This window comes from Mustela nivalis, assembly GCF_964662115.1.
Source record: "Mustela nivalis genome assembly, chromosome: 15".
In the NCBI taxonomy this organism is placed as follows: Eukaryota; Metazoa; Chordata; class Mammalia; order Carnivora; family Mustelidae; genus Mustela; species Mustela nivalis.
The window spans coordinates 3413447-3436530 of NC_139034.1; the positions used below are offsets into that span (position 1 = coordinate 3413447).

The 23084-nt window shown below is 39.9% G+C and overlaps 2 protein-coding genes across 13 annotated transcripts in view; both read right to left on the bottom strand.

Moving 5' to 3' along the window:
- Positions 1-8827, bottom strand: part of PSPC1 (paraspeckle component 1) — a 113211-nt gene extending 104384 nt beyond the window's left edge. For 4 of the 5 annotated variants that reach the window (XR_014303629.1, XR_014303630.1, XR_014303631.1 and 1 more), the window contains exons 1-2: positions 8239-8805; positions 240-541 (exon numbers count right to left, since the gene is read on the bottom strand). Coding sequence is in view for 1 of the 5 variants with exons in the window: in XM_082701667.1 (XP_082557793.1) it covers positions 240-541; positions 8239-8604 (668 nt within the window). In the remaining 4 variants the exon portion in view is untranslated. Of the gene's footprint in view, positions 1-239; positions 542-8238 lie in introns of all 5 variants that reach the window. The other variant, XM_082701667.1, reaches the window with a different exon arrangement.
- Positions 8828-10561: 1734 nt separating this feature from the next.
- Positions 10562-23084, bottom strand: part of ZMYM5 (zinc finger MYM-type containing 5) — a 73914-nt gene continuing 61391 nt past the window's right edge. For 4 of the 8 annotated variants that reach the window (XR_014303626.1, XM_082701657.1, XM_082701665.1 and 1 more), the window contains one exon: positions 10562-11152. Coding sequence is in view for 6 of the 8 variants with exons in the window: in XM_082701657.1 (XP_082557783.1) it covers positions 11120-11152 (33 nt within the window). In the remaining 2 variants the exon portion in view is untranslated. Of the gene's footprint in view, positions 11153-17412; positions 17849-23084 lie in introns of those variants that run through there. The other 4 variants (XM_082701655.1, XM_082701654.1, XR_014303625.1 and 1 more) reach the window with 3 other exon arrangements.

Genomic DNA, 23084 nt, shown 5'->3' on the forward strand with positions numbered 1-23084 from the left:
AATAGAAAACTTTTCTAAGATTCAATCAATCATGAATCAATACACTGAAGTCTGAAGTATGACTCCTGCCTCCTGGAGATACACAAAAATTCCTTATTTATATTCAGTGAATATTTATTCAACACCTACTTACCCATATGCCAAAACAGTATGAACTGTGCAAGGAAAGAAAAAAGTTCAGAACAGAGAGAAGCCCATTTGCAACTGTACAGAAGGACGATGAGATGTTTAAAACTTACGTTGTTAGCAAGAACGCCCCATCACCACATCTTTCCAGAGCCTTTCGTGCAGGAGGTTTTGCTGCAAATTCTACAAAACCTTTTCCTGTAGCTCTACCACGATCATCCACAACCACAACGGCTTTCTCTACAGGACCAAACTGGGAAAATGCTTGCTCTAGCAGCTCATTGGAAACAACCGGCGAAAGGTTCTTGACAGTGAGGGCTGCTCCATGTGTAGCAAAACGAATTCGGAGAGGTCTGCTCTTCAAAATGGTGCCATCCAGCTCTGCTTTTGCAATTTCAGCCAGTGTTCTGGATTCCTTTTTAGGAGGAAAAATCACTTTTTAAAGATGATAGTAACACAAATAATTTTAAATAGCAGTTTCTAGGGAGAAGAGCTGGGTAGCTTTTGGAAATGGCGGATAGGGTCACTTTGTTTTTGTGTCATTCAACTTTGGTATCACATGCATTGTACTAATTATTCAAAAATAAGTATGTTTAAATACCCCAATGTCCCAAATCATCACTAAAAGATTATCTATTCAGAAATTACCAGCTATTAAATATTTGAAGCAATCTTTTTTAAATCTCCTACATATATTAAAAGAAAATAATTACTTTTTCAGACCAAGCACCAGTTACTGGAAGCTATTACTGAAAACAGAATAATTTCCCATATACTCCATGTTTTTGTATTTACATCTTAATAAAACATCTCACTCCTCCAATGCCAGAAAATCCCTTTCCTTTTTATTTCTTTCTTCTATCATCTATGAAAACTCCTATCAGATGTTAATAACCACTTCTGAAATACTTTCATGGACTACACATTTCTCCATTATATTGAGAGAAGCAAACGTGTACATTCATGGGCCATGTGCTCTCCCCATTATAGAGAAAAATCAAGTGCACGTGCATTTATAAACTAGAAAATACATTCATTGCTGAAACCACTAGGGAACTTCCTTCTTGAAGAATTCAAAGCTGGTATAAAATACAGACATCTAAACATAATCAACAAATTGGAAGTTCAATATAGTTATGTTCTTTTTCTTTGTGTTGTGAGAACTCTCCAGAAAGAACTGAAAGAAGTTTTATATGCATCTGTAAGAGAACAAATATATTGTCTTATTTAAGTCTTAACGTCATAATAGATCCTTATTCAATACCTAAAATATTAATGACAGCTTTAAATTACTGCATTTATGCAGAAATCTATCTACAGAACTAATTTTACAAAGACAAATGAATCTAACCTTTTTACAGATTTTCAAAAAAGCTATTTCTAAAAATTACTCTTGGGGGACCTAACCAGCTAAGTCAGTAGGGCATGTGACGTGATCTCCGGGTTTTAATTTCAAGCCACACCTTGGGTATAGAGATTACTTAAAAATAAAATTTCAGGGGCACCTGGAAGGCTCAGTTAGTTAAGCATCTGCCTTCGGCTCAAGTCATGATCCCAATGTCCTGGAATCAAGCCCAGCGACAGGCTCGGTGCTCAGCGGGGAGCCTGCTTCCCCCTCTCTCTGTCTCTGTCTGCCTCTCTGCCCACTTGTGATCTGTCTGTCAAATAAATAAATAAAATCTTTAAAAAAAATTTTAATTTAAATTATTCTTAAAAGTACCAACAAACAGGGGCACCTGGGTGGCTCAGTCATTATGCATCTGCCTTTGGCATAGGTCATGATCCCAGAGTCCTGAGATGGGAGCCCAGCATCAGACTCTGCTCAGCGGGAAGCCTGCTTCTCTCCCTCCCACTCCCCCTGCTTGTGTTCCCTCTCACTGTATCTCCCTCTGAAAATAAAAAATAAAATCTCAAAAAAAAAAAAATGTACCAACAACCATTCAATAAATATCTAACAAGGGATAGGTACTTTGTACCTAATATGTCATATAAAATCCAACAACTCTAAGAGGTAGATTTTAAAAATACTGTTGGGTATGACTGAGAATGGCAAGAGGCATGAGGAAATTTTAAGGATGATAATGTTCTCTATCTTGATAGGAGTTTGAATTAAATGTTATTTTTCTAAATTGTACACTTAAAATTTGTGCATTTCACTGTATGCAGGTTTCAAACACCTCAAAAAAATAATACTGGACTCTAGTTAATGATAAGCATGCTAGAGTGTTCAGAGAATCAAGAACTGATGGGTAGAGTAAGATGAATAGGTAAGTGAAAAAATATATATAACAAAACTTAGAGAATCTAGATGGTGAATCAAAGGATGTTCATTACTATATATTTGAAATTTTTTCATAATAAAATGTTAAAGGATAGGAGGATAAAGAGAACCTGATGAGGACTTTCTAAAACTGAACACTGGTGGGCACCTGGCTGCCTCAGTTGGTAGAGTATGTCACTCTGGATCTTGGGATTGTGAATTCAACCCCCTCACTGGGAGTAGAGATTACTTAAAAATAAAATCTTAAGAAAATAATAAATAAGGGGTGCCTGGGTGGCTCAGTGATTTAAAGCCTCTGCCTTTGGCTCGGGTCATGATCCCAGGGTCCTGGGATCAAGCCCAGCCATCAGGCTCTCTGCTCAGCAGAGCGCCCGCTTCCTCCTCTCTCTGCCTGCTTCTCTGCCTACTTGTGACCTCTATCTGTCAAATAAATAAAATCTTAAAAATCAAAAACAAACAAACAAACAAAAAAACCTGGGCTCCCAGACTTAAATAATAATAATAATAATAATAATAATAATAAATAAATAAATAAAACTGAGAAGTGCTTCCAGAGGGCATCTCCTGCTCAGATTCAGTCAAGTATATTCACAACATCATATATTATTTCCCCAAGAGAAGCAGGAAGTCCCAATTTTTATGTTAAATCAAGTAATTTATTTTATTTTTTTTTTAAGATTTTATTTATTCACTTGGCACAGAGAGAGAGTTCACAAGTAGGCGGAGAGGCAGGCAGAGAGAGAGAGAGAGAGAGAGAGAGGAGGAAGCAGGCTCCCCACCGAGCAGAGAGCCCGATGCGGGGCTTGATCCCAGGACCCTGGGATCATGACCTGAGCCGAAGGCAGAGGCTTTAACCCACTGAGCCACCCAGGCGCCCCTCAAGTAATTTATTTTAAAGTTGGCAATGAATTAAATTACTTTTGGGCCAAATAAAATGTTTATGCTGTCATGAATTTTCAAAGCCATAATCCTTCTTCAAAACTTATATTTTCATTAATAATTCTACATCAGGATTTCTCACCTTCAGCACTCTTGACATTATGGAAAAGATAATTCTTGTTGTGGGGAGCTGTCCTGTGCATTACAGGAGGTTTAAGCCAGAAGAATAACCCCCACTTTTGACAATGAAAAATGTCTCTAGACACTGTCAAATGTCCCCCGGGAAACAAAACCACCCCATTTAAGAACCACTGCTATAAATGTGTACTAAAGTTATCTGTAAATTCAATTAAAATTACGTGTTTGAAATGAAACCAAAGATTTCTTTACTTCATACCGCAGAATAATGATAAGGTAAATTTTACTAAGTAGATACTATATGCTAGCCACTCATTATTTCATATAAATATACATAAATATGCATATAAATACACACCTACACAATTAGCTTCCATTATCCTCATCAACAACCTTACAAAGTGTGTTGTTAATATCCCCTCTTCACATATGGGGAAATAAGCCTACCAGGTTGAAGTAACTCACCCCCAGATCTATACATAATTCATACTACCAATACACTATAAATTCCTCCTTCCAGCTAGTGTCCCTGCATCACTTTGCATAAAAAGTAAAATTACAGGTTTTCAATTTAAAAGGAATATAAAAAGATAACAAGAAACTGACTACCCCAAGATAGAGATAGCTTGAATTAGAATCTCATGATGTCCACTGGACCCTTTCAAAAGGCTCTTTACAAAGACCAGATCTTTTTATTGTTTGCTAGTGATTAAAACTGACCACTGCCAACAGTACTAAATTAATAAGTACAAGGAAATCCAACGATGCAAAATGGAAACAGCCTTCAAGTCAATCAACAGAAAGTTGGCTGGGTAACTGGCAGTCCACTCATACTGTGAAATACAATATGGTCATTAAAAATCAATCCAATGATATGAGAAGATGTCAAAGAGATATTAAATGAAAACCTCAAATCACAGCAAAATGTGTACAGTACGGTTTGATATGGAAAAACCATAAAAAAGTTTAACAGTGATTACATTTAATGTGTTAGGGGACAACCTTTCACTAGAATTAAAACTGTAATAAGAAAACTTTTAATGTGTTAGGGGACAACCTTTCACTAGAATTAAAACTGTAATAAGAAAACTTCCCTGAACTAAAAGAGCACTTGAAATTATATGCTGGACAGGCCACTAAGGAAATTCTACAAGATCTTCTCTAGTATTTGACATTCCGTAAGAAGTACACAGCATTTCATTATTAAAAACAAACCCAAGGGGAGAGGGTTTAGTCCCCAGTGGCTAAATTAATGTAAATTCAGTAGATTTTTAACTCTTTATTTACAATAGTGGTTCTCAAATCTTAGCAAGCATAAGAATAACATAGAGGGCTAATTAAAACGCAAGACTATTGGGGCACCTGGGTGGCTCAGTGGATTAAGGCTCTGCCTTCGGCTCAGTTCATGATCTCAGGGTCTTGGGATTGAGACCCACAGAGACTGTACAACCCCTTATCCCAGCATCAGGATCTCTGCTTAGCAGGGGGCCTGCTTCCCCCCTCTCTCTCTCTGCGTGCCTCTCTGCCTACTTGTGATCTCTGCCAAATAAATAAATAAAATATTTAAAAGGAAAACAAAAACAAAAATAAGATTGTTGGGTCCCAACCCCACAACTTGATTCAGTAGATCTAATCTAGGGTAGGGTCTCAGAATTTGCATTTCTAACAAATCCCAGTTAACAATTTTTAGGTCTAAGGTCAGCATTGCTAGCATGAATGATAGGGAAAATAATATAAGTGCACTAGAGAGAGATGAATCTGCTGGAAAGAACCCACACTTTTGTGACTCACCACTCCAGAAATCTGGTTTTAGTACTGAACTAAAAGTAGGGGAGGGAAGAGATAAAAGCAGAAAGAGAGTTCAGGTCAAACTAATAACCAGTTTTAACTACATTAAACTATCTTTAAAATGCACCACTGGGACTCCTGGCAGAGCCAGTCTGAGAACCATGTGGCTCTTAATCTCAGTCAGGGTCTGCAGTTCGAACTCCTCACTGGGTGTAGAGATCATTTAAATAAACAAATTTTTTTAAAAATGCACAACTTCTCAGTTAGTTTAGCAAATCTAATGTCAGTAACCAGTCAAATTCTAAAAAAGAATTTTTTGGGTCTAAAATTCCACAAAATGTATCTAAAATAAACAATTTCAACCCTAATGTACCGTGGATTCAGAATCTGGATTAGGACCTTATGAGGAAATGCCACTTCAATTCTTTTTCCTCATGGTTACATTGTAGCAATGCTGACCCTGCACCATCTCCAAAATATTGTCTCACCTCATCAATTAACCAAAAAACTACAACCACCAATGTAAGAAAATTTAATTTTAAAGATTAATTGCCGAACAAGTTAAAAAATATACCTAAAAATATAAATCAAATAAAATTACACCACTATTATAGGACCACTACACCACCACCACACACTAGAGCCACTACACCATTACTTACATTCAAATCAGGTATACACTATGATTTCCCTAAGTAGAAAAAGATACATAATCACTCAGAAATGTTTAAGGCTTTTAAATGTACCTGTTAATCACAGAGCTAAGATTGAACAGTAAAGTTATCCATAAAGTCAAACCTTGTAAGCTAAATTCTCATTTCCCAATGACTTATTTTTAACATGCCTACACAAAAAATACCACATGATACGTTTGGAGGAGCCTACCCCAAAGAAGCAGACAAGAGCAGTCCTCACCTCCCCATTTCATAATCCAATAGACTTTTTATTCTTTTTAAAGAAACTAAAAGCAAATATCCATTAGCCACATGTGGCTATTTAAGAATAAATAAAATTTAAAGTTTAAATTCTCCAGCACAACTGCCACAGTTCAAGTGCTCAACAGTCACATGTGGCTAGTAACTACTACACTGAACAGCACATACACATAGCATTTCCATCACTGCAGAAGTTCTATCGGACAGGGCTAATATACTAAAGTAAAGAAAGGATTATTAGTAGCTTTAAAGACAGAAGATTTTTTTCATGTCAAAATGTTTACTACTGGCTTATTTTTTAAGTGTAAGGCTTCCAAAACAAAAGGAAATCCAGGCCTACCATTCTTTCTCCAGAATGTCAACTTTAAAACAGACCAAAAGGGTGCCAAAGGCTACAAAGACCATGAAAATGTTAAGTAACATCTTTTTGGAAAGTTTACTAAAAACTGCCTAAAATATTTCATTGTAGAAACCTAAATTCCTTTAAGATAACTTTTGTAATTGTATCAAAAATAATTTTATCAAATGACAGTTTCTCTAATATCCAAAAGATATTTATAATTCCATGTTCAAAATGCACTGATTACTTAACTTAAATTTTAAGGAAATTTCCCCGTCTTGTTAATAATGCCCTGTGAAGATTTACCCTTCTCCTGAAGCCATTTAGATTTTAAATGTTCAGGGGCACCTGGGTTGCTCAGTCGGTTAAGCCGCTGTTTCGGCTCAGGTTATGATCCCAGGGTCGCGATTCTAGCCCAGCGGAGAAACTGCTTCTCCCTCTCCCTCTGCCTACTTGTGCTCTCTAGCTCTCTGTCAAGTAAATAAATAAAATCTTAAAAAAAAAAAAAAAAAAAGTCAAATGTTCTCCCTAAAAAATACAATGTTATTAAATTACAATCAATTCTATCTACATGTTAAAACTTTGCCTTGGCCAACCACGAAAAGAACCCGATTTGGAACGTTAAAACTCCAGTAATAAAGCTTCCACAAACTGCCGTACACATAAAATTTGAGGGTCAAACTAGAAAGGCAATACAACATAAGAAGTCTTTGTGTAAAAATGTCTCCAAGAAAAATATTTTGTTGGAAAAAAAATCCAGCATCTAAATACGAATTACAATAAAGCTATATAACTGACACTGATGGAATTCACCACAAAGCACATGGGAAAACCAAATAAAGTAGATATTTTGACCTGCAAAAGGAAAGCCCCCTCTCTCTGAATTAAAAAAAAATCTAAGGGAGGCACAAATTTTGCATGTTATTGGAAAAGTTTTAAGGTTTAAACTATAAAGTAAAATGCATGCTCTTTAGCATTAAGATGTGCACGTAAAATATAAAACAGTATATAATTCATGCCCCCCCAACACGTGGAAACTTCCAGAATGTTTGGGAAGAGAGCACCCTACATTACATACGTTAACAATTCAACACCGTCCCAATATTGCAGTTTAAGAACGAAGCAGTTAAAGGTGGGCTGCGCTGAGGTCAGGTGAGAAACATGGTTTACCGTTAAACGCATCCAAGTCTGGTTGCAACCAAGGAAATGATTTGGAAATTTTTTAAGAAGCGAGTCCGCTGGTTGGTTCTCCATGCCCAATGAAATTTCTGGTAAGACGAAGCTTCCGTTCCAAATTCATTATCTACTTCGCTTACAACACAATTTTGCCTGGAAGAAGTCTCACCCCAAAACGTTCCTGACCCTTGTGGGAATCAGAGAACTAGAACCCCAAACTGGGCCGGGTTAGCCGTAGCCTATATGTAGCGCCGGGCAAGCAAAGTCGGACGCGCGCAGAGCAGAAAATGTTGGCAACAGCAACCAAGAAGCGACGGCAAACCGAGCCCACTAATCGGAAATTCCGGGCTAAAACGCTGCCTTGGGTGAGAGGACAATTCAACGCGGCGGGAAAAACAAGGACGCGAGGCGCCCCGATTTTCACAGGCCATAGCACAGGCCTCAGCTGGAACAAGAGCTTTCTCCACCGCGGCTGAAGAACGTGGACGATTGCCCGCGGCGCCCCGCTCCTCACAGGGGCCTCCCTTCACGCCCCCTTCCCCCTCACATCCCCGCCAGCCAGGCACTACACTCACCAAACGGATGAAGCCGAAGCCACGGTCCCGATTGATGAAGACCTCGCTGGGCTCGCCGTAGCGCTCGAAGAGCCTCTTGAAGTCCTCTTCCGTGATATCTGTGGGCAGGTTCCCCACGAAGAGGCGGCAGCGTTGCGTGTACGTCTTTTCGCCCGGCTTGAGGAAGCTCTTGATGTCAATGGTGAATCCCATCTCTTCATCGGGGTGGTCCTCCGGAGCCACCGGGGCAGGTGGCGCCGGCTCCCCCGCCAGCGCGAGGGCCATGGCGGCCGATGGCTCGCTCTCGCCTGCGGCAGACTCAAGAGCTCGAAGACGGGCCGGGTTTTTCTCAATGCGTACTTGCTTCAGGTTTCCCCTTAACATCATCTTAGTTCAATTCAGATTTCGGATATAATTCTAGAGCTACAGCCGTATCTCTATATATACCTACAAATACGGAATATAGAAGGAAAAAGTCAAAGAAGACGACCAAGTCGCTTAGCGCGCTGCTCTGCCTGGTGAGGATCACCGCCGCGGTAGCTGCACGTTCAAAATGGCGCTGCCACCACCCGCAGTTACAAGAAGAGACGCCGGCTGTAAGTCCCGCCCCTCCGCAAAGGCCGGCGCCGGAGCCAACGCGCCTGCGCATTATTGCACGCCAACGGCACGATAACTAACATGCGCATGAGCACAATATTACATGAGGTGCGGATCCAAACCACTTCCTAGGCTACGCTAAATGCGGTTTCCCACCCTTCTAAATTAGCTGACTGTTGGGTTGCACTTATGAGAAAAATTGTGCACCAGTGTGTGAAAACATAATGATTTGGGGAATATCCAAATTCTTTTAGATATCCAGCTCAATTCTCAATGACTATGGAAAAACGAAAACTTGCAAATTTTACGCATGGCATTGAATAAGAAGATATTTCTCGGTGATTGAAGCACCTTAAGACATTTATTTCTGTCCATCAACAGCAAGATTTTTATTATACTTACTGATAAAACTATCCGTTCTATAAAATAATTATACTGTTGATTATTCACCTCAGAGAAGGACTCCATGAAATTGCTTATGAAGTTCTGAACTCCTATAGACCATACTCCATAACAAGGGCCAGCAAATATTTTCTGTAAAGGGTCAGACTGCAAATATTTTAAGATTTGTGAGTCATGCAGTGTCTGCCAAACTACTCAGTTCCACTCAGTACATCTCCTGGGACATGGGCAGGCACTCCAGTGAGTGTTAAAGAGATGAATTCACTCTCTGCAAAACATTTCAGTAGTTTCTCATGAGGTTAAACATATGCTCACTTAAGAAGAGCAATCCCACTTCTAATTATCCAAGTGAAATGAAAACTTGTATTCACGCAAAAAACTACATGCAACTGTTTATAGGGGCTTTATTTGTAATCAACAAGAACTGAAACAATCCAAATGTCCAAACTAGTGATAGGTAAACAGCGTGACATTCATATAATGGAATATGCTCAGCAATAAAAAGGAATGCACTACAGAACACAGATCAGTGGTTGCCAGGAGCTGGAGGTGGGGGGTGATTACACAGGGACACAGGGAAATTTTTTTTTTTTTTAAAGATTTTATTTATTTATTTGACAGACAGAGATCGTAAGTAGGCAGAGAGGCAGGCAGAGAGAGAGAGGAGGAAGCAGGCTCCCTGCTGAGCAGAGAGCCCGATGTGGGGCTCGATCCCAGGACCCTGGGATCATGACTTGAGCCGAAGGCAGCGGCTTAACCACTGAGCCACCCAGGCGCCCCCACAGGGAAATTTTTGAAATGATGAAACTATATTCTGAATGAGGTGGTGGCTACACAATTTTATGTGTTTGTCAAAACTTGGTAAACTAAAAGGGTCAGTATTACTGTATGTAAATTACACCTTAAAAATTTTTTTCAAAGATTTTATTTATTTATTCGACAAATACAGATCACAAGTAGGCAGAGAGAGGGGGGGAAGCAGGCTCCCTACGGAGCAGAGAGCCCGATGCGGGGCTCGATCCCAGGACCCCAGGACCACGACCTGAGCCAAAGGCAGAGGCCCTAACCCACTGAGCTACCCAGGCGCCCCTAAAAATTTTTAACTATTCAAAAATTTAAAATTAAAATACCATCGAGACTAATCCCTATTTACCTTAGTTACCATCCAAATTCTAATCACCCAGACTCTAATCCCCATGTAGGTCTGTAAATTCCTGAGTCTGACTCAATTCCCCACACCCCTCTCAGTTGCTCCAAAGCCACCTATTGAGTGCTTGGAAACTCACTCTCTGTAATCAGCAAAATCCCCTATTTTTTATTTTTTTTTTCTCTGAACATCTTCACCTTCCTGCTTTAACTGGAATATGGTTTTCCTCTGAAGATTGCTTCCCCAACAGCCCTCCCTAAAAATGGACCTTTTCCCTACTTCCCATGTGTCACTGGATTTAAGGATGAGGCACAGACATTCTCAATGATCCCTTACAAGCTGGAGAACATATCCCCTCTCCTTCAGCAAAAATCCCAGCTCCAAAATTCTCATGCCAACATAAACATGAGCTTATGCTCCCTCTCCCGCTCTCCCTCTTCTTTACTCTCCCTTCCCCCCCCCCGTAATAACTTTTCACCACTCTTTAAATTTACAACCACAAATGTGAGGTAGGAATGCATGTGAATGCATAGCCAATATTGTCAATATTTATTAACATTGCTGAAGAAAAAGGCACAATCAGAATAAAATTGCCTCACTCGATCAGCACTAAATCAACTAACCTAATTTCATATGTAGCCTGCCTTCCTGTAACAAGAATGAATTGCCAGTGATCCCCTGGGAGGCCAACCCATGGGATAGCATCTTCTTCCAAGCACTTTGCTTCTGCAGTTATCTAGTCACCTTCCCAAGTGATCAGCCACTTGATCTGTATTCAACTGTGTCCATCTGCAAAATAAAACAAACTGCTGATAAAACTGTCACCTTAAAAAAAAAAAAGGAACAAAAAAACCCCTTTCTTAGACCTATGTTATCCTTTAGCTATTTCTTTTTTTTTTTTTAAGATTTTATTTATTTATTTGACAGAGAGAGATCACAAGCAGACAGAGAGGCAGGCAGAGAGGGAGATAGAGGGAAGCAGGCTCCCTGCTGAGCAGAGAGAGATCACAAGCAGACAGAGAGGCAGGCAGAGAGGGAGATAGAGGGAAGCAGGCTCCCTGCTGAGCAGAGAGCCTGATGCGGGACTCAATCCGAGGATCCTGAGATCATGACCTGAGCTGAAGGCAGCGGCTTAATCCACTGAGCCACCCAGGCGCCCCATCCTTTAGCTATTTCTTTACTAGAAAGATAGAAACAGTGAAAGCAGAAGAATTGTCTATATTTTGTCTCTATTTGCTAATTTAATACCTCCTTAAGCCACATTAATCAGATGTCTGTCCCCACATTCTATTCCTCTGAAACCTCGCTTGGCACAATGGTGACAGCCTCTACTTTACCAGGTGCAACAGTCAAATCTCAGACTTCTCAGCCCCATTTGCCATTGTAGACCCGTGCTGAGTTTCACCATGTATAATTTGGTATTAATACCTACCTAACAGAGTTATTGTGCATAGTAAATGAGTTACAGTATTATCTTTGGAAAATACTCTGGTACCTTAAGTGTTATTATTGGTCACTTTTCTCATATCTTCTGGAAACACTGTTCTGTCCTCTGTACTATCATCTTCTCTTCATGTTCTTACACCTCACTGGACACTCCTCAGGCATTATATCTTTCTTAGGAATCTTTAGTATGTTAGAGAGCCACAAGTTGAAGTCCTTCTCTTTTCTTTAAGTATATTCATTCCCTAGGTCAGGCCATCCACATCATGGTACCTCAGAAGCATTAGAGCAACTTTTCTAAAGCTCGACACTATTTGCATTTTGTACCAAATAATTATTTGTTATGAGCGGATGTTTAGAAGTGTGACTGGCTCCTACCACCTAGATGCCAGTAGCACCCCACTCCCAGCTGTGACAAAGCAAAACCTGCCAGGCATTATTTCAATTGTGCTACACTTATTAACTCATTAATCTTCATAACAATATCTTCTTACTGTTGTCACTTTTTTGTTTATTTTTTTAAAGGTTTTATTTATCTGTCAGAGAGAGGGTGGAGAGAGAGTACAAAAGCGGGGGTGGGAGGGGGAACAGCAGGCAGAGGGAAAACCAGGCTCCCTACTGAGCAAGGGGCCTGATGAGGGACTCAATACCAGGACCCTGGGATCATGACCTGAGTCTAATACAGATCCTAATCAACTGAGCCACCCAGGAGTCCCTATTGTTGTCACTTTTAAACTTCATTTTTTACTTTTTTTAAAGATTTTATTTATTTATTTGACAGACAGGGATTATAGTAGACATAGAGGCAGGCAGGTGGGGGAAAAGTTGGAGAACAGGCTCCCTGCTGAGCAGAGAGCCGGATGCCGGATGCAGAGCTTGATTCCAGGACCCTGGGATCATGACCTGAGCTAAAGGCAGAGGCTTTAACCCACTGAGCCACCCAGGTGCCCCCAAACTTCATTTTTTAGAGCAGCTTTAGATTCACAGCAAAATTAAAAGGAAGGTACAGAGATTTCTCATATACTTCCTGCTCCTACATATGCACAGTTTTCCCCATTATATACATAACCCACAAAAATGATACATCTGTTACAGTTGATGAACTATATTGACACATCATGATCACATAGAGTCCAATAGGTTTCACTCAGTAGTGTATATTCTATGGGTCTGGAAAAATTTATGGTGACATGTATCCACCATTACGGATTACACAGAGTGCTTTCTCTCTCTCTTTTTTTAATTTTTCAATTTATTTATTTTCAGAAAAACATAATTCATTATTTTTTCACCACACCCAGTGCTCCATGCAATCCGTGCCCTCTCTAATACCCACCACCTGGTATCCCTAACCTCCCACCCCCCCGCCACTTCAAACCCCTCAGATTGTTTTTCAGAGTCCATAGTCTCTCAAGATTCACCTCCCCTTCCAATTTACCCCAACTCCCTTCTCCTCTCTAACACCCCTTTGTCCTCCATGATATTTGTTATGCTCCACAAATAAGTGAAACCATATGATAATTGACTCTCTCTGCTTGACTTATTTCACTCAGCATAATCTCTTCCAGTCCCGTCCATGTTGCTACAAAAGTTGGATATTCATCCTTTCTGATGGAGGCATAATACTCCATAGTGTATATGGACCACATCTTCCTTATCCATTCGTCCGTTGAAGGGCATCTTGGTTCTTTCCACAGTTTGGCGACTGTGGCCATTGCTGCTATAAACATTGGGGTACAGATGGCCCTTTTTTTCACGACATCTGTATCTTTGGGGTAAATACCCAGGAGTGCAATTGCAGGGTCATAGGGAAGTTCTATTTTTAATTTCTTGAGGAATCTCCACACTGTTCTCCAAAGAGGCTGCACCAACTTGCATACCCACCAACAGTGTAAGAGGGTTCCCCTTTCTCCACATCCTCTCCAACACATGTTGTTTCCTGTTTTGTTAATTTTGGCCATTCTACCTGGTGTAAGGTGATATCTCAATGTGGTTTTTTTTTTTAAGATTTTTTTATTTATTTGTCAGAGAGAGAGAGAGGGAGAGAGAGCGAACACAGGCAGACAGAATGGCAGGCAGAGGGAGAGGGAGAAGCAGACTCCCTGCCGAGCAAGGAGCCCGATGTGGGACTCAATCCCAGGACGCTGGGATCATGACCTGAGCCGAAGACAGCTGCTTAACCAACTGAGCCACCCAGGCATCCCCTCAGTGTGGTTTTAATTTGAATCTCCCTGAGGGCTAATGATGATGAACATTTTTTCATGTGTCTGATCAGAGTGCTTTCTCTTAATTGATTTGAAAGAGGCAGAGAGAGCAGGACCAGGGGGAGGGGCAAAGGGAGAGGAAGAGGGAAAGCAGACTCCCTTCTGAGCGGGGAGCCCAGTCAGGGCTCAATCCCAGGACACTGAGATCATGACCTGAACAAAGTCAGACACTTTACCGACTGAGCCACCCAGGAGCCCCATAGAGAGTACTTTCATTGCCCTAAAACAACTCTGTGCGCCTCCTATTCATCCCTCTCCCCAACCAACCTCTGGAGATCACTGAAGTTTTTATTGTCTCCATAGTTTTACCTTTTCTAGAATGTCATATAATTGGAATCATATAGTATGTAGCCTTTTTAGACTGACTTCTTTCACTTAGTAATATGCATTTAAGATTCCTCTGTCTTTTCATGGCTCAGTAGCTCATTTCTTTGTAATATTGAATAATATTCCATTGTCTGGATGTACCACAGTCAATTTATCCATTCACTTACTGAAGGACATCTTGGTTGTTTCCAAGTTTGGCAGTTATAAATGAAGCTGCTATAAACATTTGTGTGCAGGTTTTTGTATGGATATAAGTTTTCAACTCCTTTGGGTAAATAGCTAGCAGTGAGATAGCTGGATTTTACAGTAAGATTATGTTTAGCATTTAAGAAGCTGACAAATTGTCTTCCAAAGTGGCTATACCACTCTGCATTCCCACCAGCAATGAATGAGTGTTCCTGTTGCTCTACACATTTGCCAGCATTTGGAGTTGTCACTGTTCTAGATTCTGACCATTCTGTTATGGATATAGTGATACCTAAATTTTTTAGTTTGCATTTTGCAGATAATATACCATATGGAACATCTCTTCTTATGCTTATTTGCCATTTATATGTCTTTTCTGAGGTGTCTGTTAAAGCTATTGGCCCCTTTCTTAATCAGATTGTTATTGTTGAGTTTTAAGAGTTGCTTGTATACTTTGGTAACAGTCCTTTATCAAATGTCTTTGGCAAACATTTTCTTGCAACCTATGTGCTTGTCTTTTTATTCTCATGACTGTATTTTGCAGAGCAGAAGTTTTTCATTTTAATGAAGTTCAGATTATCAGTTCTTTCTCTCATAAATCATACCTATGGTGTTATATATAAGAAGTCATCACCATGGGTTGCCTAGGTGCCTCAGCCAACTAAGCATCTGCCTTTGGCACAGCTCATGATCCCAGGGTCCTGGAGTCAAGTCTCACATCAAGCTCCCTAGTTGGTAGAGAGCCTGGTTCTCCCTCTCACTCCGCCACTCCCTTTACTTGTGCTTGCTCTCACTCTCCATCAAATGAATACATAAAATCTTTAAAAATAAATAATAAAAAGTCATTACCAAATCAAAAGTCATTTAAATTTTCTTCAATTTTTCTTCTAGGATTTTTAAAGTTTTGTGTTTTACATTTAGGTGTATGATCCCTTTTGAATTAATTTCTATGAAGGTTGTAAGGTTTGTATATAGATTCTCTCCCTCTTTTTTAATATGTGAATGACCATTCACATATTAATATTGAATGTGAATGACCATTCATATATTGAATGACCATTCACATATTAAATGGTTCCAGCACCATTATTGAAAAGACAGTCTTGTTCCATATATTGCCTTTGTTCTTTGCCAGCCGATTGGTTGATCTTTACTTATGATGGCCTATTTCAGGACTCTCTATTCTGTTTCATTGATCTATTTGTCTACTCTTTCTCTAATACAGTATTGTTTTGATTAATGTGACTTAATAGTAAGTCTTAAAGTTGGGTACCGTTAGTCCTCCAACTGTTCTTTTCCTTCAATATTGTATTGGCTATTCAGGGTCTTCTTCCTCTCCTTATAAACTTAAGAAGCAGTTTGTACATATCAAAAATACACTATTTATTGAAGAGACTGTCTTTTTTCCACTGTATATTTTTTCCTGCTTTGTTGAAGATTTGACCATAGAGTTGAGGGTCTATATTAGGGCTCTCTACTCTGTTCCACTGGTCTATGTGTTTGTTTTGATGCCAGTACCATGCTGTCTTGGTGATCACAGCTTTGTAGTAAAGCTTGAAATCGGGCAACATGATGCCCCCAGTTTTGTTTTTCTTTTTCATTTCCTTAACAATTGGGGGTCTCTTCTGATTCCATACAAATTTTAGGATTATTTGCTCCACCTCTTTGAAAAATGCTAATGGAATTTTGATCAGAATGGCATTAAAAGTATAGATTGCTCTAGGCAGTATAGACATTTTTTTTTTAAAGATTTTATTTATTTATTTAACAGAGAGACATCACAAGTAGGCAGAGAGGCAGGCAGAGAGAGAGAGAGGAGGAAGCAGGCTCCCTGCTGAGCAGAGAACCCGATGCGGGACTCGATCCCAGGACCCTGAGATCATGACCTGAGCCAAAGGCAGCGGCTTAACCCACTGAGCCACCCAGGCACCCGGCAGTATAGACATTTTAACAATGTTTTTCTTCTGATCCATGAGCATGGGATGGTCTTTCATCTTTTTGTGTCTTCTTCAATTTCTTTCATGAGTGTTCTATACTTCCTAAGTACAGATCATTTACCTCTTTGGTTAGGTTTATGCCCAGGTATCTTATACTTCTTGGTGCTATAGTAAATGGAATCGATTCTCTAATTTCCCTTTCTGTATTTTCATTGTTAGTGTATAAGAAAGCAACCGATTTCTGTACATTGATTTTTGTATCCTGTCACATTACTGAATTGCTGTATGAATTCTAGTAGTTTCGTGGTGGAGTCTTTTGGGTTTTCCATATAAAGTATCATATCATCTACGAAGAGAGAGAGTTTGACGACTTCTTTGACAATTTGAATATCTTTTATTTCTCTTGTTGTCTGATTGCTGTCGTTAGGACTTCTAATACTATGTTGAACAAGAGTGGTGATGGGACGCCTGGGTGGCTCAGTTGGTTAAGCAGCTGCCTTCGGCTCAGGTCATGATCCCAGTGTCCTGGGATCGAATCCCACATCGGGCTCCTTGCTCCGCAGGGAGCCTGCTTCTCCCTCTGACTCTTCCTTCCACTCTGTCTGCCTGTGCTCGCTTCACTCACTCTCTCTCTGACAAATAAATAAATAAAATCTTAAAAAAAAAAAAAAAGGGACGCCTGGGTGGCTCAGTTGGTTAAGCAGCTGCCTTCGGCTCAGGTCATGATCCCAGCGTCCTGGGATCGAGTCCCACATCGGGCTCCTTGCTCAGCAGGGAGCCTGCTTCTCCCTCTGCCTCTGCCTGCCATTCTGTCTGCCTGTGCTCGCTCTCTCTCTCTCTGATAAAAAAAAAAAAAAAAAAAAAAAAAAAGAGTGGTGAGAGTGGGCATCCTTGTCGTGTTCCTGATCTCAAAGGGAAGGCTGTCAGCTTTTTCATTGAGGATGATATTTGCTGTGGGTTTCTCACAGATAGATTTGATGAAGTTGAGGAATGTTCCCCCATCCCTAAACTTTGAAGCGTTTTAATCAAGAACGGATGCTGGATTTTGTCAAATGCTTTTTCTGCATCTATTGATAAGACCATGTGATTTTTCTTCTTTGAATTTTTGATGCGATGAATTACATTAATTGATTTTTGAATGTTGACCAGCTATGCATACCTGAGATAAACCCCCTTGATTCAGGCAACTGAGTGGCTCAGTCGGTTGGGCATCTGCCTTCAGCTTGGGTGGTGGTCTTAGGGGTGGGATTGAGCCTGGCATGTAGCTTCCTGCTCAGCAGGGAGTCTGCTTCTCACTCTGCTGCTCCCCCTGCTTGTGCTCTCTCTCTCTGTCAAATAAATAAATAAATAAAATCTTGAAAAAAAATAGACCCACTTGATTGCAATGTACCACTTGCTTTACATATTGTTAGATTAAATTTGATAATATTTTGTTGAGAAAGTTTGCAGCTATGTTCCTGTGAATTGATTTGTAGTGTTTTTTTTTTTTTTCCTTGCAATGTCTTTCTCTAGTTTGGGAATTAAGGTAACGCAGGCCTCATGAGATTATAGAGATTATAGAGAATTGATGTAACTGAGATTATAGAGAATTGGTGTAACTTATTCCTTAAACATATTGCAGAATTCACCACTGAACCTAACTGGGATCAGTGCTTTTTGTTTTGGAAGTTTATTAACTAATGATTAAATCTCTTTTAAAAGATACAGGACTATTCAGATTGTCTAGTAGTGTTTCTGTGATTTTTGGCAGACTGTGTCTTTCCAGGAATTAGTTCAGTTCATCTGGGCTATCAAATATGTGGGCATAGAGGGGTTCACAGTATATCTTCATTATCCTTTTAATATCCATAGAATCTGTAAAGATATCCCCTCTTTCATTTGTGATATTAGTAATTTGTGTCCTTTCTCTTTTTTCTTAGTTAGATTAACTAGAGACTTATTGATTTTTTTAAAGATTTTATTTATTTATTTGACAGAGAGACATCACAAGTAGGACAAGTAGGCAGAGAGGCAGGCAGAGAGAGAGGAAGGGAAGCAGGCCCCCTGCTGATCAGAGAGCCTGATGCGGGACTCCATCCCAAGACCCTGAGATCATGACCTGAGCCTAAGGCAGCGGCTTAACCCACTGAGCCACCCAGGCACCCCAAGACTTATTGATTTGATGTATCTTCTCAATGAACTAATTTTTGGTTTTATTGATTTTCTCTAATACCTGCTTTTCAATTTAATTGATTTCTACTCTAATTCTTATTTCTTTTCTTCTGCTAACTTTGGATTTAATTTGCTTTTGTCTTTCTAGTTTTCTAACATGGAAACTTAGATGATTATATTAGATTTTTTAAATATATGCATTCAACACTATAAATGTTTCTCTAAGCACTGTTTTTACTGTATCCCAGAAATTTTGGCAAGTTGCATTTTCATGTTCCCTTAGTTCAAATATTTTTAAATTTCTCTTGAGATTTCTTCTTTCACCCATGTGTTATTTAGAAGTATACTATTTAGGGGTGCCTGGGTGGCTCAGTGGTTTAAAGCCTCTGCCTTCAGCTCAGGTCACTCTGCTCAGCAGGGAGCCTGCTTCCCTTCCTCTCTCTCTGCCTGCCTCTACAGTTTTTATTCTTTTAAATTTGTTAATGTATATTTTATGACCAACAATGTGATCAATATTGGTGAATGGTTCATGTGATCTTTTTTTTTTTTTTTTTTCAGAAAGAGGTAGGGATGAAGGAGAGGGAGAAAAAGAATCCCAAACAGGCTCCACCCCTAGCACAGAGCCTGACACGTGGCTTGATCTCACAACCCTGAGATCATGACCTGAACTGAAATCAAGAGTCAGATACTCAACTGACTTGAGCCACCTAGGCACCCCACAGTCCACGTGATCTTAAGAAGAATGTGTATTCTGCTATTGTTGGATGGAGTAGTCTACTGATGTCAATTATATCCAGTTGAATGATGGTATTATTAAGTTCAACTATGTCATTACTGATTTTCTGCCTGATGGATCCATCCACTTTTGATAAATCCACTTCCGATAAATTATTGAAATTTCCAACTGTAATTTCAGATTCATCTAGTTCTCCATGGAGTTCTATCCATCATGTATTTTGATGCTCTGTTGTTAGGCATATTAAAAGTTAAAGTTTGTTATGTCTTCTTGGGGAAAATGACCCCTTTATAAATATGGAATTCCTAGAAAAATGGGAGGTGGCAGAGTAGTAAGATCCTGAGGTCACCTCCTCCCATGGACACAGCAGGGCTGTGACTCTATATAGTGAAACTCTCTCTGGGACAACCTGAAAACTAGCAGAACAGTTCTTCCATGGTTGAAGATATAAACAAAAAAACCAAAGCATTGGAGGGGCAAATACACTGCCTAATCAGGAACCAAAACCCTGCCATGGCAACCCATAAGCAGGAGGCATGTCACTGGCACAAGGGTATTTCCTGAGGAGTAAGAGTTCAAGCTTCACATTGGGTAATCGCTGCCCTGGGGGATCCGAACCAGCTAGATGAGTTCCCATAATATCTGGCTAGGAAAATGAACGGGGCTTAACCCCAGGAGAGCCAGAGGCCTAGAGGAAACCAAAACTCTACTCTTAAAGGTCTTGCACACAATCTCACCCCCTCCAAGACCCAACACAGAGGCAGTAGTGTGAAAAGAGCCTGGGCCAAAAGTGAAGACTTATTAACTAATTTTAGGGCATGTGCCACTGGCACAGAGATCTGTAGAAATTTTCTCTGGGAACAGAAAGCTTATGGGTGCCATTTTTTCTTGCCCTCTTTCAGCCTACTTGACATCAAGCTGATGAACATCAGTTCTGACACTTTACATCTAACATACTAACACCCCTCAAAAAGCCGTTTTGGGGGGCACCTGGGTGGCTCAGTGGATTAAAGCCTCTGCCTTCGGCTCGGGTCATGATCTCAGAGTCCTGGGATTGAGCCCTGCATCAGGCTCTCTGTTCAGTGGGGAGCCTGCTTCCTCCTCTCTCTCTGCCTGCCTCTCTCCCTGCTTGTGATCTCTCTCTGACAAAAAAAAAAAAAAAGCAGTTTTTGCTCTGCCACACCCAGTGGGCACCTCACCAGGGAATACCACCCCTCCAAAGCAATTCCTGCTCTCACAAAAGGAAGGCCACCCTGGCCCAACAGGACACCCATGCCAGTCATGGCCAGACCTCACAGTCAGTCCTGACCACCACTGCATCTGCTGCAGTCATGGCCCAAGCACAATAGTAGGGTACATGCAACTCATACAGGGAACATCACTGGAGTGCCAGGTTCTGGAAGCCAGGGGAAATTGTACGTTCCACATAAGGCACTACTTTCAAGGTCAGGAGACATAGTTGACCTACTTAATACATAGAGAAAAGGGCGCCTGGGTGGCTCAGTGGGTTAAGCCGCTGCCTTCAGCTCGGGTCATGGTCTCAGGGTCCTGGGATCGAGTTCCGCATCGGACTCACTGCTCGGCAGGGAGCCTGCTTCCTTCTCTCTCTCTCTGCCTGCCTCTCAGTGTACTTGTGATTTCTGTCAAATGAATAAATAAAATTTAAAAAAAATACATAGAGAAAAACACAGAGTCATACAATAAGAGGAGACAGAGAAATATGTTCCAAGGTGCCTCAGTGGGTTAAGTCTCTGCTTTGGCTCGGGTCATGATCTCAGTGTCCTGGGATTGAGGCCCGAATCGGGCTCTCTGCTCAGCGGGGAGCCTGCTTCCATCCCTCTCTCTGCCTGACTCTCTGCCTACTTGTGATCTCTCTCTGTCAAATAAGTTAATACATAAATCTTTAAAAAAAAAAATATGTTCCAAACAAAAGAATAAGACAAAATCTCGGAAAAGGAACTAAGCAAAAACAGAGGTAAGCAATCTACCTGATATACATTTCAAAGTAATGGTCATAAAGATGTTCACTGAACTTGGAAGAAGAGTGGATGAACTCAGTGAGAACTTTAGCAAAGAGATAGAAAATATTAAAAAGAACTAATCAGAGCTGATGAATACAATAAATGAAATTAAAATACACTAGAGGAGCCAATAGTAAATTAGAGAATGCAGAAGAATATAGCAATGATCTAAAAGACAGGATAGTGGAAATCTTTCAAACTGAACAGCAAAAACAAAAGGGAATTTTAACAGTTAGAGTAGGTAAGGGACCTCTATGACAACATCATGCTAGTGGGCATCAAAAGAAAGCCAGAGTAGACATATTTATATGATGGAAGAAAGTAGACTTTTAAAAAAAGATTAAAAAAAATTTTTATTTATTTGAGAGAGAGAAAGAGAGTGAGCAAGCACAAGTGGGGAGTTGGGGCAGAGGAAGAGGGAGAAGTAGACTTCCAGCTGAGCAGGGAGCCCAATACAGGACTCAGTCCTCTGACTGTGAGATCATGACCTGAGCTTAAGGCAGACACCTAACTGACTAAGCCACCCAGGCTCCCCTCAGACAAACTAGACTTTAAACCAGACTGTAACAAGAGATGAAGAAGGACACTGTATCATAATAAAGAGGTCTATCCAAAAAGAAGATCTAACAATTGTAAATATTTATGTCCCCAACTTGGGAGCACCCAAATATATAAATCAGTTAGTAACAAACATAAAGAAATTAATTGATAATAATACAATAATACCAGGGGATTTTAACACCCCCACTTATTGCAACAGAAAGATCATCAAAGCAGAAAATCAAAAAGGAAACAATGGACACTGGACCAGATGGACTTAACAGATATATTCAGAACATTTCATCCTAAACCAGCAGAAGACTCATTCTTTTTGAATGCACATGGAACTTTCTCCAGAATAGATCACATGCTGGGTCACAAATCAGCTCTCAACAAGTATGCCTGATTGTGTTGATCCAACAACAATCAAAAAGACTGAGATCATACCATACATATTTTCAGACCACAGCTCTATGAAACTTGAAGTCAACCACAAAAAATTTGGATAGACCACAAATACATGCAGGTTAAAGAATACCTCAGTAAAGAATGAATGGGTTAACCAGGAAATTAAATACGAAATTAAAAAAAAAAAAAACATGGAAGCAAATGAAAATGAAAACATGATAGTCCAGAACCTTTGGGATGCAGTAAAAGTGGTCGCAAGAGGGAAGTATATAGCAATACAAGCCTACCTCAAAAACCAAGGAAAGTCTCAAATACATAACCTAGACTTACAACTAAGGAACAAGAAAAGGGATAACAAATAAATCCTGAAGCCAGGAGAATAAGGGAAATAATAAAGACTAGAGCAGAAATAAATTATATAGAAACAAAAAAATACAGTAGAATAGCTCAATGAAACTAAGAGGTGGTTCTTGAAAAGAATTAGTAAAATTGATAAAGCTCTAGCTAGATTTATCAATATGAAAAGAGAAAAGACCCAAATAAATAAAATCATGAATGAAAGAGATCACAACCAATACCATAGAAATACAAACAATTATAAGAGAATATTATGAAAAATTATATGCCGACAAATTGGATAATTTGGAAGAAATGGATAAATTCTTAGAAACATGCAAACACCAAAGCTGAAACAGAAAGAAATCCTGT